General features: G+C 40.1%; 1 protein-coding gene and 1 long non-coding RNA gene across 3 annotated transcripts in view; one reads left to right on the forward strand and one right to left on the reverse strand.

Moving 5' to 3' along the window:
- Nucleotides 1-13,144, reverse strand: part of abcb4 (ATP-binding cassette, sub-family B (MDR/TAP), member 4) — a 24,771-nt gene continuing 11,627 nt past the window's right edge. For both annotated transcript variants that reach the window (XM_051956299.1, XM_051956298.1), the window contains exons 15-28: nucleotides 12,342-12,503; nucleotides 12,077-12,262; nucleotides 11,797-11,943; nucleotides 11,594-11,698; nucleotides 10,217-10,294; nucleotides 8,987-9,070; nucleotides 8,454-8,657; nucleotides 8,212-8,312; nucleotides 7,988-8,128; nucleotides 6,535-6,691; nucleotides 6,251-6,448; nucleotides 4,324-4,530; nucleotides 2,905-3,051; nucleotides 1-1,315 (exon numbers count right to left, since the gene is read on the reverse strand). In XM_051956299.1, the coding sequence (XP_051812259.1) occupies nucleotides 1,109-1,315; nucleotides 2,905-3,051; nucleotides 4,324-4,530; nucleotides 6,251-6,448; nucleotides 6,535-6,691; nucleotides 7,988-8,128; nucleotides 8,212-8,312; nucleotides 8,454-8,657; nucleotides 8,987-9,070; nucleotides 10,217-10,294; nucleotides 11,594-11,698; nucleotides 11,797-11,943; nucleotides 12,077-12,262; nucleotides 12,342-12,503 (2,124 nt within the window). In that variant the 3' untranslated portion in view covers nucleotides 1-1,108. The remainder of the gene's footprint in view (nucleotides 1,316-2,904; nucleotides 3,052-4,323; nucleotides 4,531-6,250; nucleotides 6,449-6,534; nucleotides 6,692-7,987; nucleotides 8,129-8,211; nucleotides 8,313-8,453; nucleotides 8,658-8,986; nucleotides 9,071-10,216; nucleotides 10,295-11,593; nucleotides 11,699-11,796; nucleotides 11,944-12,076; nucleotides 12,263-12,341; nucleotides 12,504-13,144) is intronic.
- LOC127536346 (uncharacterized) overlaps nucleotides 8,474-13,144 on the forward strand; it is a 22,487-nt gene continuing 17,816 nt past the window's right edge. Inside the window, exon 1 of the long non-coding RNA XR_007945348.1 lies at nucleotides 8,474-8,612. This is a non-coding gene — a long non-coding RNA (uncharacterized LOC127536346). The remainder of the gene's footprint in view (nucleotides 8,613-13,144) is intronic.

The raw sequence follows: 13,144 nt of genomic DNA on the forward strand, positions 1-13,144 counted from the left end.
TTTCAGTCTTTGAATATAAAACTTTAATAGTTATATATTTTATATATAAGCACATTCTTCACAAAAAAATATCAGTGATGTAGAGACAGACTCTTCATGAACTCAAGTGATTCTAACATTCTGCAGACTTGTGCACAGGAAACTGTTTTTTCTTGGCTTCAGGCACTTTTGCTCCATTTTTTTCCCCAGCTGTCTAAGAAGTTAAACTGAATCACAGCAGCTAGCAAAGCAAACTAACAGATTTTCTACGGAACATAAATAATCTGTGATGATTCCAGTGTTCAGAGACAAACTTCAAATGTACTGTTAACTTTGATCACAGTTTATTTCCCATTCATAAGCCCCAAATTATTTATAGCCGGTTTCTTCTGGCTGGAAATGTAAACAAACGACAAAACCCACTAAAACGTTGTGTTAGAGGTTAATGTGAACTCTTTCTATGCTTTATTTAGATTTTTATTAAGAATTTCTGATGCTTTACTGTGTTTTTCACATGTTTGTGTCATTTAAACTCAGAAGAAACTTGTTGCTGAAGTAAAAATTCACCAAAAAAACCCCTAAATTTGGCATCGATAGGAACAATTTGAGGCTTAATTGCCGCCAGGTGACAGCAGGAATCAACAGCTAATTCTGTATCGAACAGCTCTGCCCTCGACGAACAAAACAAGGCAGCAAGTTTATTAAACAAAGCATTTCTTTATGATAACAGGTCAGACGTAGAGCTGAAAGCCTTCAAGGACGGAGAAAGAGGCATTTTAGGAGGAAATCCAGCTTTTTAGAGACTCCCGTGAAGGAGTCTGTGCTACAGCGCGGTAGGAGGAAACAGCAGTTTACCGACTTTAAATGTCTAGAATGTGTTCCTGTTTACAAAACTGTGAGCAGATGGAAAAGACAAGAAGGTTGTGGGAAAAGCAGACATGCACATAACACAATCACGGTTTATAATTTACACCTGCAGCAGTTTTCTTACTCTCACATGTTTGGTGAAAAATGCCCATAGAGGTGACAGCAGCTCAGACTTTCTACACAGAGTACAGTCAGTAAATCCCAACGGACGCTGCTCAGACGAAGCAGCAGGGAGGTGATGACGCTAAGTGATCTAAACTCGTCATTGTGGACTGTGGCCCATCTGTGTGGTGACCAGTGTGTAGTAGACGCCCTTCTTGACCAGCAGCTGTTGGTGGGTTCCCTGTTCGACCACCTTGCCGCCCTGGAAGACGGCGATCCGGTCGGCGTTCTGGATGGTGGACAGACGGTGGGCTACGATGATGCACGTCCGGCCTTTGCTGGCCTGATCCAGGGCGTCCTGCACCACCTGCACCAGCCAGGTAAAACGTTTAGTGATTAATAATAGCTTTGAACATGCAGCATCTGTTAGGAACAGAGCTTACAAAGTGTGTTAAAGTCAAACAGAACGGAGAAAATGACCAGAGAAGCAACAGCAGAGACTTCTGAAATAAATCGGTACAAATTACAGAAAAACAAGTTGTAAGGTGAACTGTGCTCATATAGACCCACGAAACAAAGTCCTTGAAATCTTTAGAAAACCAAGTGTTGCCCTGATATGAATTCTATGGATTTTGGGATGAGTTTACTGCACGATCAGACTTTGCTTTAAGCGTACTGTTGTACTCATTTATGGGCAGCAAAAAATATTGTTTCCTTGTCTGAAAAAAAAAAAATCCAAAAATTTAGCAGAAAAATTCCCCAAATTTCTGAAAATTTGCAAAACCTTTAGGAAGAAAATTTCAAACATTCCTTAAAAGTTTTATTTAAAAAAAAAATCCTCCAAATTTGGCAAGAAAATTCTTGGAAATATTTTCAAAAAATGAGTAAAAATCTTCCAAAAAATCCTAAAAATATCTAAAGTGATTACATATAAATCAGTTAAACTTATATTTTCTTGAAGAATATTCACAAAAAAAATCAACCAAAATCCAGGTTGATTTTTTTTAGGGATGTTCCTAAGAAACTTTTTTTTTTAAACATTTCTCCACCAAAAAATGTTCAAAAATTTCCCAAAAAAGTTGAAAATGTGGACATCAGAAGTTTCACTGTAAAAATATATATTTTTTCCACATTTTCAAACTTTAAAACGACACAAGGGTTAATTGATGTGCACCATTTTTCTCAATTTAGTTTTATTTTTACATTGAAGTTAACAGATAATTGCTGAATAAATGTTAACAAAAGAAAAGAAGGGCTTAGTTTTAGAGTTGAGAAGGTTTACAAGAGTCACAACTTCAGTGCAAAAGTAAAAAAAAACATCACAGTTTGCGTTATTCACTTTAGCTCTTTGGCTTTTGAGAGTTTGCAAACAGAAATCCCAATAAATCTTAACTGTGTCCAAATCTCTATAATGGCTGGAAAGAAACCGCTGAGTAAAGAAACAAGAGTACAGTTACAAATACATGATAGTTATAGTAAAAATGTGTTCTGATGACTGACTCTTTATCGTATACCAATGCTGTGTCATCCATCCATCTATCTACTTACAGTTGATCATTCTTTATACCAGTTTGATCTTGGCCTGTAGCGTATGTATGACTAAATAAAAGTACAGCGCCATTTAACACCCATTTCTCTGCTTGACAACGCTCTTCTTCCATCTGTTTTTGTTGCTTCTGGAGTATTTCCAGTTGTTTTTATTTTGTTTGTTTTACATCTCTTTATATTTTAGAACCTGTGTTGGTTGTTTAGCATGGAAATTTCTGTATTTTGCGACAGATTTCCACACAAATCTTGAGCAAAATGATGCACTTTGGTTGTTTTTCCTACTCCTACCTTCTTGCTAATGGATCTTAGTGATGCCGGGATGCTTTCTTCAGGTTTAACACCGCTTAATCTTTATGAAACTCCACTCTGAGGGCCGTCGGTAGTGGAAAACAGAAAAATGAGACAAACCTTCTCGCTCTCGGTGTCGAGTGCAGACGTGGCCTCGTCCAGCAGCAGCACTGCGGGGTTACGGAGGATGGCTCGGGCGATGGCGATCCGCTGCTTCTGTCCTCCTGACAGCTGGGTGCCCTTATCACCTGCCTGGGTGTTGTACTTCTGCTCAAACAGAAAGACAGAAATGAGGCAAATAGTGGCGTCAGTTCGGTGTAAAGAAGACTTAGTCCTGCTCCTGATCAATCCAGTCACCTGTAATCCAGTCGCACCTCACGTAAATTCTTTATTTTGTGAGTTTATGCTATTTTTAAAGGAAGCTCCTTTTAATCTTTATTCATCCATCATGGCTCTGTGGACCATTGAGGGTTTTATTCTGTTTTGTCTGATCAATAAAACAAATGTAGCACGGCTCTAACACAGTAAACAGAGGAGGAAGTGGTTGTAAGACACATTCAGCATGGTGAAACAACTTTCTAGAGTTTTGTGCAGAGGCTCAAAATTTGTCCAGAGAAGGGTCGAAGAAAATATCCAAAATTACATCGACTTGTTCAAAATGATCATGAGTGGAATAAAATATCCTGGAACAATAAAGTAAATACAGCATGGCTCTAAAACGGTAAACAGAGTCGTCAGGAAGTTGTTGGAGGATACATTCAGCATGGGGAAACATCTTTTCTACAGCCGATGTGCAGAGTTCATAGTGGTTTTAAACATTTATGTAGTAAAATATCTGTAGTATGTGGAACTACTGCATGTTTTACCAGCTGGATAACACTTGTGGGTACTTTTAGTTTATTCATTCATCGTGGTTTTATGGCTGATTTATGGGTTTTATTCTGTTTTGTCTCAGTTTAAATCCGTATTTCATCTGCCCTTGAAACATACAGGAACAATAAAATAAATACAGCACGGCTCTAAAACGGTAAACAGAGTTGTCAGGAAGTTGTTGGAAGATACATTCAGCATGGGGAAACATATTTCTAGAGCTGATGTGCAGAGTAGAGAGAAAAGGTGCAAAAATTTGTCCCAAAAGAATGAGAAAAACAGTTTAAAGTGACTGAAATTTGTCCCAAACGATGGACAGAAATGTTCCAAATTACATAAATTTGTTTGTAATGATCATGTCCACCTAACAGAAGAAGAAAATAAAAGCAGCATGGCTCATAGGCGGTATACAGAGATGTCAGGAAGTTGTTGGAAGATGCATTCAGCATGGGGAAACATCTTTCTACAGTTTGTAGTTTGTGAGATTCTAAATATTTAAGTAGTAGAATATCTATAGTATGTGGAGCTACTATGTCTTTTACCAGAGTTCATAACACCCCTGGCTACTTAGAAAAACAACGCTTTTATGGGCTATTTAAGGTTTTATTCTGTTTTGTCTCCGTGTTTATTGACCCAATCAGCTGCAGTCTTTGCACAGCATGGACTCACCAGTGGCAGCTCTTCTATGAAGTTGTGAATGTTGGCCGACTTGGCAGCCGCCTCGATCTCCTCCTTGGTTACTTGCCGGCTGTTGTCTCCGTAGGCGATGTTTTCGGCCAAAGTGCAGTCGAACAGGATGGGCTCCTGGGAGACGATGCCGATGTGGGATCTGAGCCAGTGGATGTTCAGCTGTTTGGTGTTCATGTTGTCCAGCATCTGAAGGAGAGGACGGCAGCAGAGGTGATTTAGAAGCAGTGACCTCTTAAACCTGCAGTAACTGATCTCTAAAACGTTTGAGTTGAGGGCCAGGGTGAGCGTTCAGTTGGAGTTTTTAGCATGATTATTTACTATTATGTCTGTTTTTATCTCCACCAACCTGTGAAGGAAACATAAGGCTCTTTAAAGTTCCAGTCTGTAGGATTTAGTGGCATCTAGCAGTGAGGTTTTAGACGTTTTTAGTGCACCATAACAGGCAAATTTGCAAAAACACATTTATTAGTAACATTTTTGGTGTGCCAAAAAAGGCAAACTTGCAAAAATACATTTAGTAGCAATGTTTCTGTTTCACCAAAACTGCTCAACAGGAAAAAATGCATTTGTTAGTAACGTTTTTGTTGCACGAAAACTGCCAAGCTTGCAAAAATACATTTAAAAGTGATGTTTTTGTTGCACCAAAACCAGAAAACTTGTAAAAACACACCTATTAGCACCATTTTTCTTGCCCCAAAACTGCCAAACATGTTAAAAAACAAAACAAAACACTTATTAGCAAGATTTTTGGTGCACCAAAACTGCTCGACAGGACATGTTATTGGTGCACAACATCCTCATCCTCGCAAGCATATTGGAAAACCCACAATACTACAAAAGACCTTTTTCAGATCTAGTGTTCAGTTTGTGCCTTCTGGGCTAATGCAGACAGATGAATACTATATTCCATTTCTGCAATTCATGCCCCTAAATTAGATGCACCAGACATTTAACTGCTAAATGCTAAAAGCTGCACTGTAACTGTCTGCTGCTCAGTAATGGGCACTTAGTGGCAACTGGCTTTTAGCATTTTTTTTTTTTTAAATTAAAAACCTCTTCCTTCACAGTGGTGACTCTGACAGCTACACATTAAGCTGTTCAAAACTGCAGAGCCGCTGATGAGCAGAGTAGAGTGAAAAAGTCTGTAGAGGCTGTAAAAATGAAAATATTTGTATTCAAAATGACTCAAAATTTCTCCAAAAATGTTCAAAAAATGTCCAAAATGACACAAACTTGTCTAAAATGGCGCAAAACCTGTTTAAACTGATCACAAGAGGAGAATAAAACCTCCAGGATAAATAAAATAAATGCTCATGGCTCAAAAACAGAAAGCAGAGCAGCAAGTTGGTTGAAGATACATTCAGCATAGTGAAATAACTAGTTGAGTAATGTAATCAAACACAATTTAGTGTTAATTTTCTCTAGTATGTGAAGGTAAATCTTCTTTTTCCAGTATTGATAACACCTGTGGGCACTTACAAATGTTCTATATGTTGATTTCAGTTTTTTCCCCAATTTTTGCACAACAAATAATCAAAGAAATTCAACTTTTGCTTTTCGTTTTATGATTTATGGCCGAGTAACAGACATTTCTGAGTTCTTTTTTCTTCTTCATGGTTGTTCTGTTTGCGTAGAGTTGCAGGACTTTACATTACAGTGAGTAAAAATGTGATGTTTGGGGCTCAAACAGTTAAAGTGAAGGGCAGTAAATTAACGTTATAATTGAAAGCGGAAGGCTTTGGCCTTGTGTTCGTGTGAGAGGTAGAGCCATAAATGTTCTGTCCTTTCCCTGCAGTAGTCCAGATAAGAAGCACATGCGGCGCCATAAAGCGACTGGTAGGCTAACCATTAGCTCAGGGACAGTAGGTGAAGAGGCAGCAGTGTTGGGTGTGTTTGATTTTCTCACCACGCTGCCCTCCAGCGGGTCATAGAACCTCTCCAGCAGCTGGATGGTGGTGCTCTTCCCACAGCCGCTGCTGCCCACCAGCGCCAGCGTTTCTCCCTTCTTCACCTTCAAGTTCAGGCCTTTCAGGATGGGAATATCCGGGCGCGATGGGTAGTTGAACTTAACCGACTCGAAGCTCACGTTACCGTCGAACCGGTCCTGGACGACACAAGAGAGCGATGTGTTAGTTTGTCTTAAGAGCTGCTTTATTGGGTCGCTTTTTGGGGGGTTTTCGGGCTACGTACCGGTGTCTCTCCCTCATGTGAGAGGTTATCGATGGCAGGCTCTTTGTTTATCAGCATTATGAGGTGGGCGGCAGACATCTTGGCCTTGGCGTAGTTGGGAGCGAAGGAGTTGGCCTCTCCGACGGCCATGGCACCGAACAGGATGGCCGAGATCACGCTGGGAGAAGGAGCCATAAATCGGGTTACATAAAGCCTGAGCCAACATGACATCTGTGTGTTCAGTGTGTTTGTCCACTTTGACAACCTTCTTCCATTGTGTCACAGATATGTGTGTTTGCTCTGTTCAGTCCAAATAATCTAACAATAACTGGAAGAAGACGACTTTAGCCGCCGCCCAACATCCCCGATATCCCTTAATTCACCCTGAAAAAGCTTCAAAGACAGATTTTCAAGCATAATCAATCCCCGAAATTTATTTATAGTGACTTTTTTTATTGATGAATATGTTTCCTCTGGCTGGAAATGACAAAAACCAGTGACTAAAGACAGTAAGACATTGTGTTAGAGATGTGAAAGATGCATTTCTGAACTGTTTTCTTTGAAATAATTTTATTCTACATGTCTCATTTAAAAACTTGCCAAAAAAAGACTGTTTGCTGTAACTAGATTCTGTATAAATTAAAAAATTCTGTGTTCATCGTCGCAACTATAAAGTCATTAGTGACTCAGCTGTGAGCAACAGTCATGTGGCAAAAACTCATGGACTTTTCGGCTGAGCTGCGGGCAGTGTTTACACAGAACAGATAAAGCATAAGCAGTGAAATATCTGCAGTATGTAGAGTCACAATTTATTTTCCAAGTTCCCGTGGACACTTTGAAGACACTCGTACATGTTGATTGCAGATTTTATTTTATTTTTTCATACCAAATAATCAAAGAAATTCAACTTTAGTTTTGTCTTTTTGGGGATTTGTGACATTCTAACTGCGTCATACTGCACACAACTTATTTCTGAGTTATATCTACTTCTAGTCCTGATTGTTCTGTTTCCATAGAGGTGCAGGACCTTATATAGCAGTGAAAGATGAGCCCACAGTGAAGAAAAGTGTGACGGAAGCACATAAGTGCTGACAAACTGCTTGAGGCTCAGATGGTTGAACACCTTTGCTTTAATTCCCACTGTGTTTCCGTGGATACATGTGTGTGTAAAGGTGAGGAGAAGTTCATATTTCTATGTTTTACAATTTTATGGTTCCATAACCTCTGATCTTCCTTGTTATATAACTGGAAAAACACGTGTGTGTGTGTGTGTGCATGTGCTGGATCACTACAGATGTAACAATGTGCTCATGCTTCATTCAGCTAATGATTAACATCGATATAAACAGCCTCCCAACACGAACGCTTTGGGCAGATGTCACCTGCTGCAAACTGGTAGACATCTTCTCTCTCATAAACTAGATCTCCTGACTGTTAATCTCCTGATAAAGGTCATTCTTTTGAGTTTACTCACAGGAAAACATCGTCTACGTTCATCCTTCCGTCATAAATCAGCCAAGCGCCGAAGCGGAAGCAGCCGGCGTAGGCGAAGTAGATCATAGCCTGGGAGAAGGCGAAGGTGAAGCCGTGTATGTGGGCCTTGTTCTTGGAGTTCCTGCACAGAAAGTGAGAATATCTCTCATTTAATAAGGAAATATGTGATGGAGATGATCTGTGGTTAAAATAAAGTCGTCGTACTTGTACGGCACATGGAGGTTCTCCTGATACAAAGACTCAAACTTGGGTTCTCTTGTGAGAGACGCCACAGTCCGGATATTTTCGATGGCCTCCGTAGCAATCTGTGGGAACACAAACATTTTATCTTATCACAAGATCAGCGTCTCAGCCGCCGAAGTTCATCATAAACACTGAATGAAGACATAGAGAGGTTCAAAAGACTCATTTTGATGCTTGTTCTATGTAGCCGTAGTAATCCCAACCTTTCCGGCCTTCTCCAGCTCCTTCTTGTCTTTGACAGCGTGTCCAGCGAGCGCCTTCATCTGCAGAGTTCCAGCTATCGCGATGAGAGGAACCACAGCCAACAGGAGCAGCGTCAGCTCCCAGCCGTACACCAGGCCCAGAATCAGACCACCACCCAGGTTGGCAAAGTTCTGCGCTAGTGTCGCCAAACGAACTCCTGCAGCCTGAGCAGGAGAAGAAACAGAGCAGAACGACAAGATCGTTGATTTTGGTCGGCAGGAGTTTGATTTTATTGCCAAGTATGTTGTCTCATACGAGGATTTTTACATGTTTTGGCGCATTAACAGTAAAAACTGACATGCATTTTTAAAAGAGGATAAAGGATCAAAGTGCTGCATGTCAAATAAACGGCAAGTGCAGCAAAGCTCAGAAATTGTAAAAACAATCAGAAGTAATAACATTTACAGTGTGGAGGAAACGATGTGCCCGACAACGAGTGAGTCGTAGTATATGGTGACAACAAAGATAATAATAATCGGGTCATGAGCATTACCCCTTGCACTTGAGCTGCATCGGTGGCCAGTCTGGTAGTCAAAGCTCCAACACTGTTTGCAGGGTCGTCGAACCAGCCGAGGTCCTACAACAAAACAAAACGGGGAGAAATATTTTCCACTGGCCATGAATATACAGTACACATCAGGACAGAGCACACCCCTTTGTAATATCACTTAAATGTCAAAAAATCTAAATGTCAGTCTAACTGCATTAACATGGTTTGAAAATGAGCTTTGAACACCAAAACATTTCATCAGTTTTGGACCGCTGTGCTGTGTCTATCTGCATGCTTACATCATGGCTCCACATGGGAAAAGAATGGCCAGAGGAACCTAAAAATCTGATTGTGAAACTTCACAAAGATGGAAAATGACACAAAAAAGACCTGTGAGCAACTTCAAACAAGCAGAAACACAGTGTCAGGAGTAATCAGGAGGTATAGAAGGAGTCATAGTACCACTAATCATGTCTCCACAGACAGTGAGCTACTTTCACAATCTAGCTGTGAATAACAGACAGCAGCTGCTTCAGACTTGGCAAAGGGTTTATCAATGGAAATTAGAGTTAATGTGAAGCTCAGACAGTGTGAATCTCTGTGGACAGCATCCAAGATAAACGCCTTTGCTTCCTGTTCAGCACAAAACTGGGAAATAGAACTTTGCTAAAGAACATGAAAAGAAGCCCGATGAATGTTGGCAGAACATTCTTTGGCCAGATGAAGATACATGAGTTGGGCTCAGATGGAGTCCAGCATGTTTGGTGTGAACCTGACCAGGGCTACCACAGTGGATGCATAGTCCTGACAGTGAAGAACGGAGAGTGTGATGATATGAGGCTGCATGAGAGCAGACAATGTTGGAGGGATGACATTTACGCATGAATGTCTGTGGATAAACCAAAATACTGGCTGATAAAATGACTCAGTCTGAAGAAGCTGGGAGAAGAGGCATATTCCAGCAGGAGAACCATCCAAAGAAATATATCACACTAAGAGTTTCTAAAGAAGAAAAAGTGAACACTATGACCTGGACAAGCATGTGGCCTGACTTGAATCCAACAGAATACCTTTGGTTATTTTTAAAGAGAAAGAGCAAAGAGCTGCGGACAAAATGGTCTCTGAAGAATGGTAGAACACCATCTGCTAATTTCAGCCTCCTGCTTTCTTTAGGAACCAAGAGAAGACTAATTCAGAAGTGGCTTTCTTACAGAACCCTGTCCCGTGACTCACCTGTCTCATCATGGCTTTGAAGGCACCGAGTCTCAGTTTCATGGTGAGAACTTCTCCAGATTTACCAAAACAGAAACCCTGCAACAAAAATAGACATGTCTAAATCATGTGTGTGTGGGCTAAATGAAGAACTTTCAACCCTTCTTTGTTTGAGGATGAAGATGTGGAGAAAGAAGAGCAAAATGAAATGATTTTAGGCCAATAGAATTCAACATTTTGAAAAATTTGCTTCTAGTCCAGGTGTCTTTTGCCAAATGTAATGTGATACGTTGACTTATTCCATAAAAGCATGAACCTTTGGTACAACGGCATCTGTTTAACTTTCCACGATAACCAAATTAGGTATTTTGCATCATATCTCATGGACCAAACCATATATTTTGATTACAGTGATAAGATGCACAACATGCACAACATCATAAACTGTTCAGGTAAATAGTTAACTGAATTGGGAGAGGCCGTAGGAAGAATTGCAGTGAGATAGCAGAGAAGATGCAGAATGAAATTTCAAGCATATTTCATGTCATGTTAAATTTACAATGACTCTCTGGCGTGAGGATGATCCATTACATCTTTGTCTGAAAGTAAATGATGAAAGAATTTGTTTCAAGTCCTAACATAACGTTTAACCCTCTTATTGTCCTCATTTACGGGAACCAAAAAATATTGTTTCCTTGCCTGAGAAAATCCCAAAAATTCAGCAAAAAAATTTGGAGAAAATTCTTGTAAATATTTTCAAAATATTAGTAAAAATCTTTCAAAAAAATCCTAAAAATATCTACAGTGATTTCAGCAAAACTTCTAATATTTTCTTTAAGAACATTCACACAAAAAATCAACCAAAATTCAGCAAATTTCACAGGATTTTTAACATTTCTTTTTTTTCCCCACCAAAAAATTTTCAAAAATTTCCCACATTTTCACACTTTATAACGGGTCAATGTGACACTCAGGACAACACGTGGGTTAATCTCGAACTTGCTAGCTGATTTATAGTGCTGCACTCAATAAAAAGTCAATAAAAATGCCCTTTACCTTTGAACTATATGACTGTATTGTTGAAAACAACCTTTTACTGAATTAAATATTAGCCAGTGATGAAAGACTGAGAAACCTAAAGCTGCAAAATGGACTATTGTTGGTAAACTGAAGATTACAATGGGATTAGATTTCAAAATCAATGTTTATTCAAGATACAGCACGTAAAACATGAATGAGAACGGACGTATTTCAATGGTGTTGTTTTTCTCTTTTTACTAAAATATCAGCCTCCAGTATCTAACTAACTAACAGTAACTAATCTAACATCTAACTCTTATTAACAATTATTTCCTGAAATGTTGTATTTATATGACCAACTCTGCTGTGGTTACATACCTGCAGAAACATGGTGACGAAGGACATAGCCCCGATAGCAACAAACATGAGCGAGAAGAAACTGGATCGTTCCTTGACGACTGCGTCATCCGGGTTTGCAAACACCTGAGAGGAGATTTTTTTATTTTTTTAAACTCATTTAATTCATTTCCAGCTTTTAAAACTGAACCTGAAACACTAAAATGAGATGCAAAGTGACGTACGGTGATGATCCTTGAGAAGAGAACGGCGAACAGAGGCTGAATGACACCGTTGATGATGGCACAGATGGTTCCCACCAGAATATAAGGCCACTCGGAGACGTTCAGAGCCATGACTTTGAAGAAGGACGCTGAGGGAATGTTTTCCTCCTGCAGGGAGGAAGAACAAGCTTGGTTTGTCTTTGAAAAGGATTCAGAAAGTGATTCTGGAAAGTGGTTTAGAAACCAAAAACAGAGCGATTTGTCGTACAAAATGTGCCCTAATTTCCGCGTTTCAGCTCACCTCTTCTGTCTTTTCTGTTAACTTTTCTTTCTCCTCTTTCCCCCCCTCGGAGGCAGCGAATGATGAACCTCTCGTGGATTTCCTCCTTCGCACTGAAGAATTGGAAAATTGCTTCGTTAATGGGCTCTTCTCATCTGCAGATCCCTCATCCTCATCTTCCTCGTCCTCATCGACTTTCTTAAAGGTCTGCAAGACAACCACACAAACGGTATGAAACACTGGCCGTCCTGATGTGATCCTCGGTGTTCAGGTGTTTGTTTGTTACCTGCATGGTGACCAGTGTGTGGTAGACGCCTTTCTTTTTCATCAGCTCGCTGTGAGTCCCCAACTCCACAACTTCACCTTTCTGGAAGCCGGCGATCACGTCAGCGTTTCTGATGGTTGAGAGGCGATGAGCCACGATGATGGTGGTGCGGCCCTGTTGGACCTGCACAGAAATACAAGAGGATATTAAACATTTATCCATGTTTGCAAGTGGGGCATTGTAATATTGCTCACAGTCATAATACTAGCATTCTTATGAGCCTGCACTTTGGTATCTTTATTAACAGTTATTCTAGTGTCTGAATTGTTATTTGACCAACACGTTTCTTCTGATTGGAAATTACATAAACAAGTGACAAAAGAAAGCAAGACACCGTGTTAGAGATGTGAATGATGGATTTTAACTAATTTTAAGTCTTTAGTATTAAAGCCTCTCTACAGGTCTCCACTGGGATTTAGTTCCTCCAAGTGTCCATCTCCAGCTCTCTGAAGGCTTCCTCTCCATCACTCTGCTCTTCACTTCTTCCACACATTCTGGATGGATTCAGGTCTGGACTCTGGCTGGGCCTCTCCAACATCTTCTCATTCTTTTCTCTTCATTTCTTCACCATATTATCTCCATGTTTCACATCATTGCTTTGCTGGAAGCTCCAAAGGAGCAGTTTTTCTGCAGACTGTCTGATGTTCTCCTCCACAATCTCCATGTTTCCTCTTTTCTCATGATGCCGTTTCTTTCAGACATGACTTGTAATTGAGCAGTAAGTGAATAGAGAAGTGCTGCAGGTCCAGCTGAGCTTTAGTGTG

The sequence above is a fragment of the Acanthochromis polyacanthus genome, chromosome 12 (genome assembly GCF_021347895.1).
Source record: "Acanthochromis polyacanthus isolate Apoly-LR-REF ecotype Palm Island chromosome 12, KAUST_Apoly_ChrSc, whole genome shotgun sequence".
Lineage (NCBI taxonomy): Eukaryota > Metazoa > Chordata > Actinopteri > Pomacentridae > Acanthochromis > Acanthochromis polyacanthus.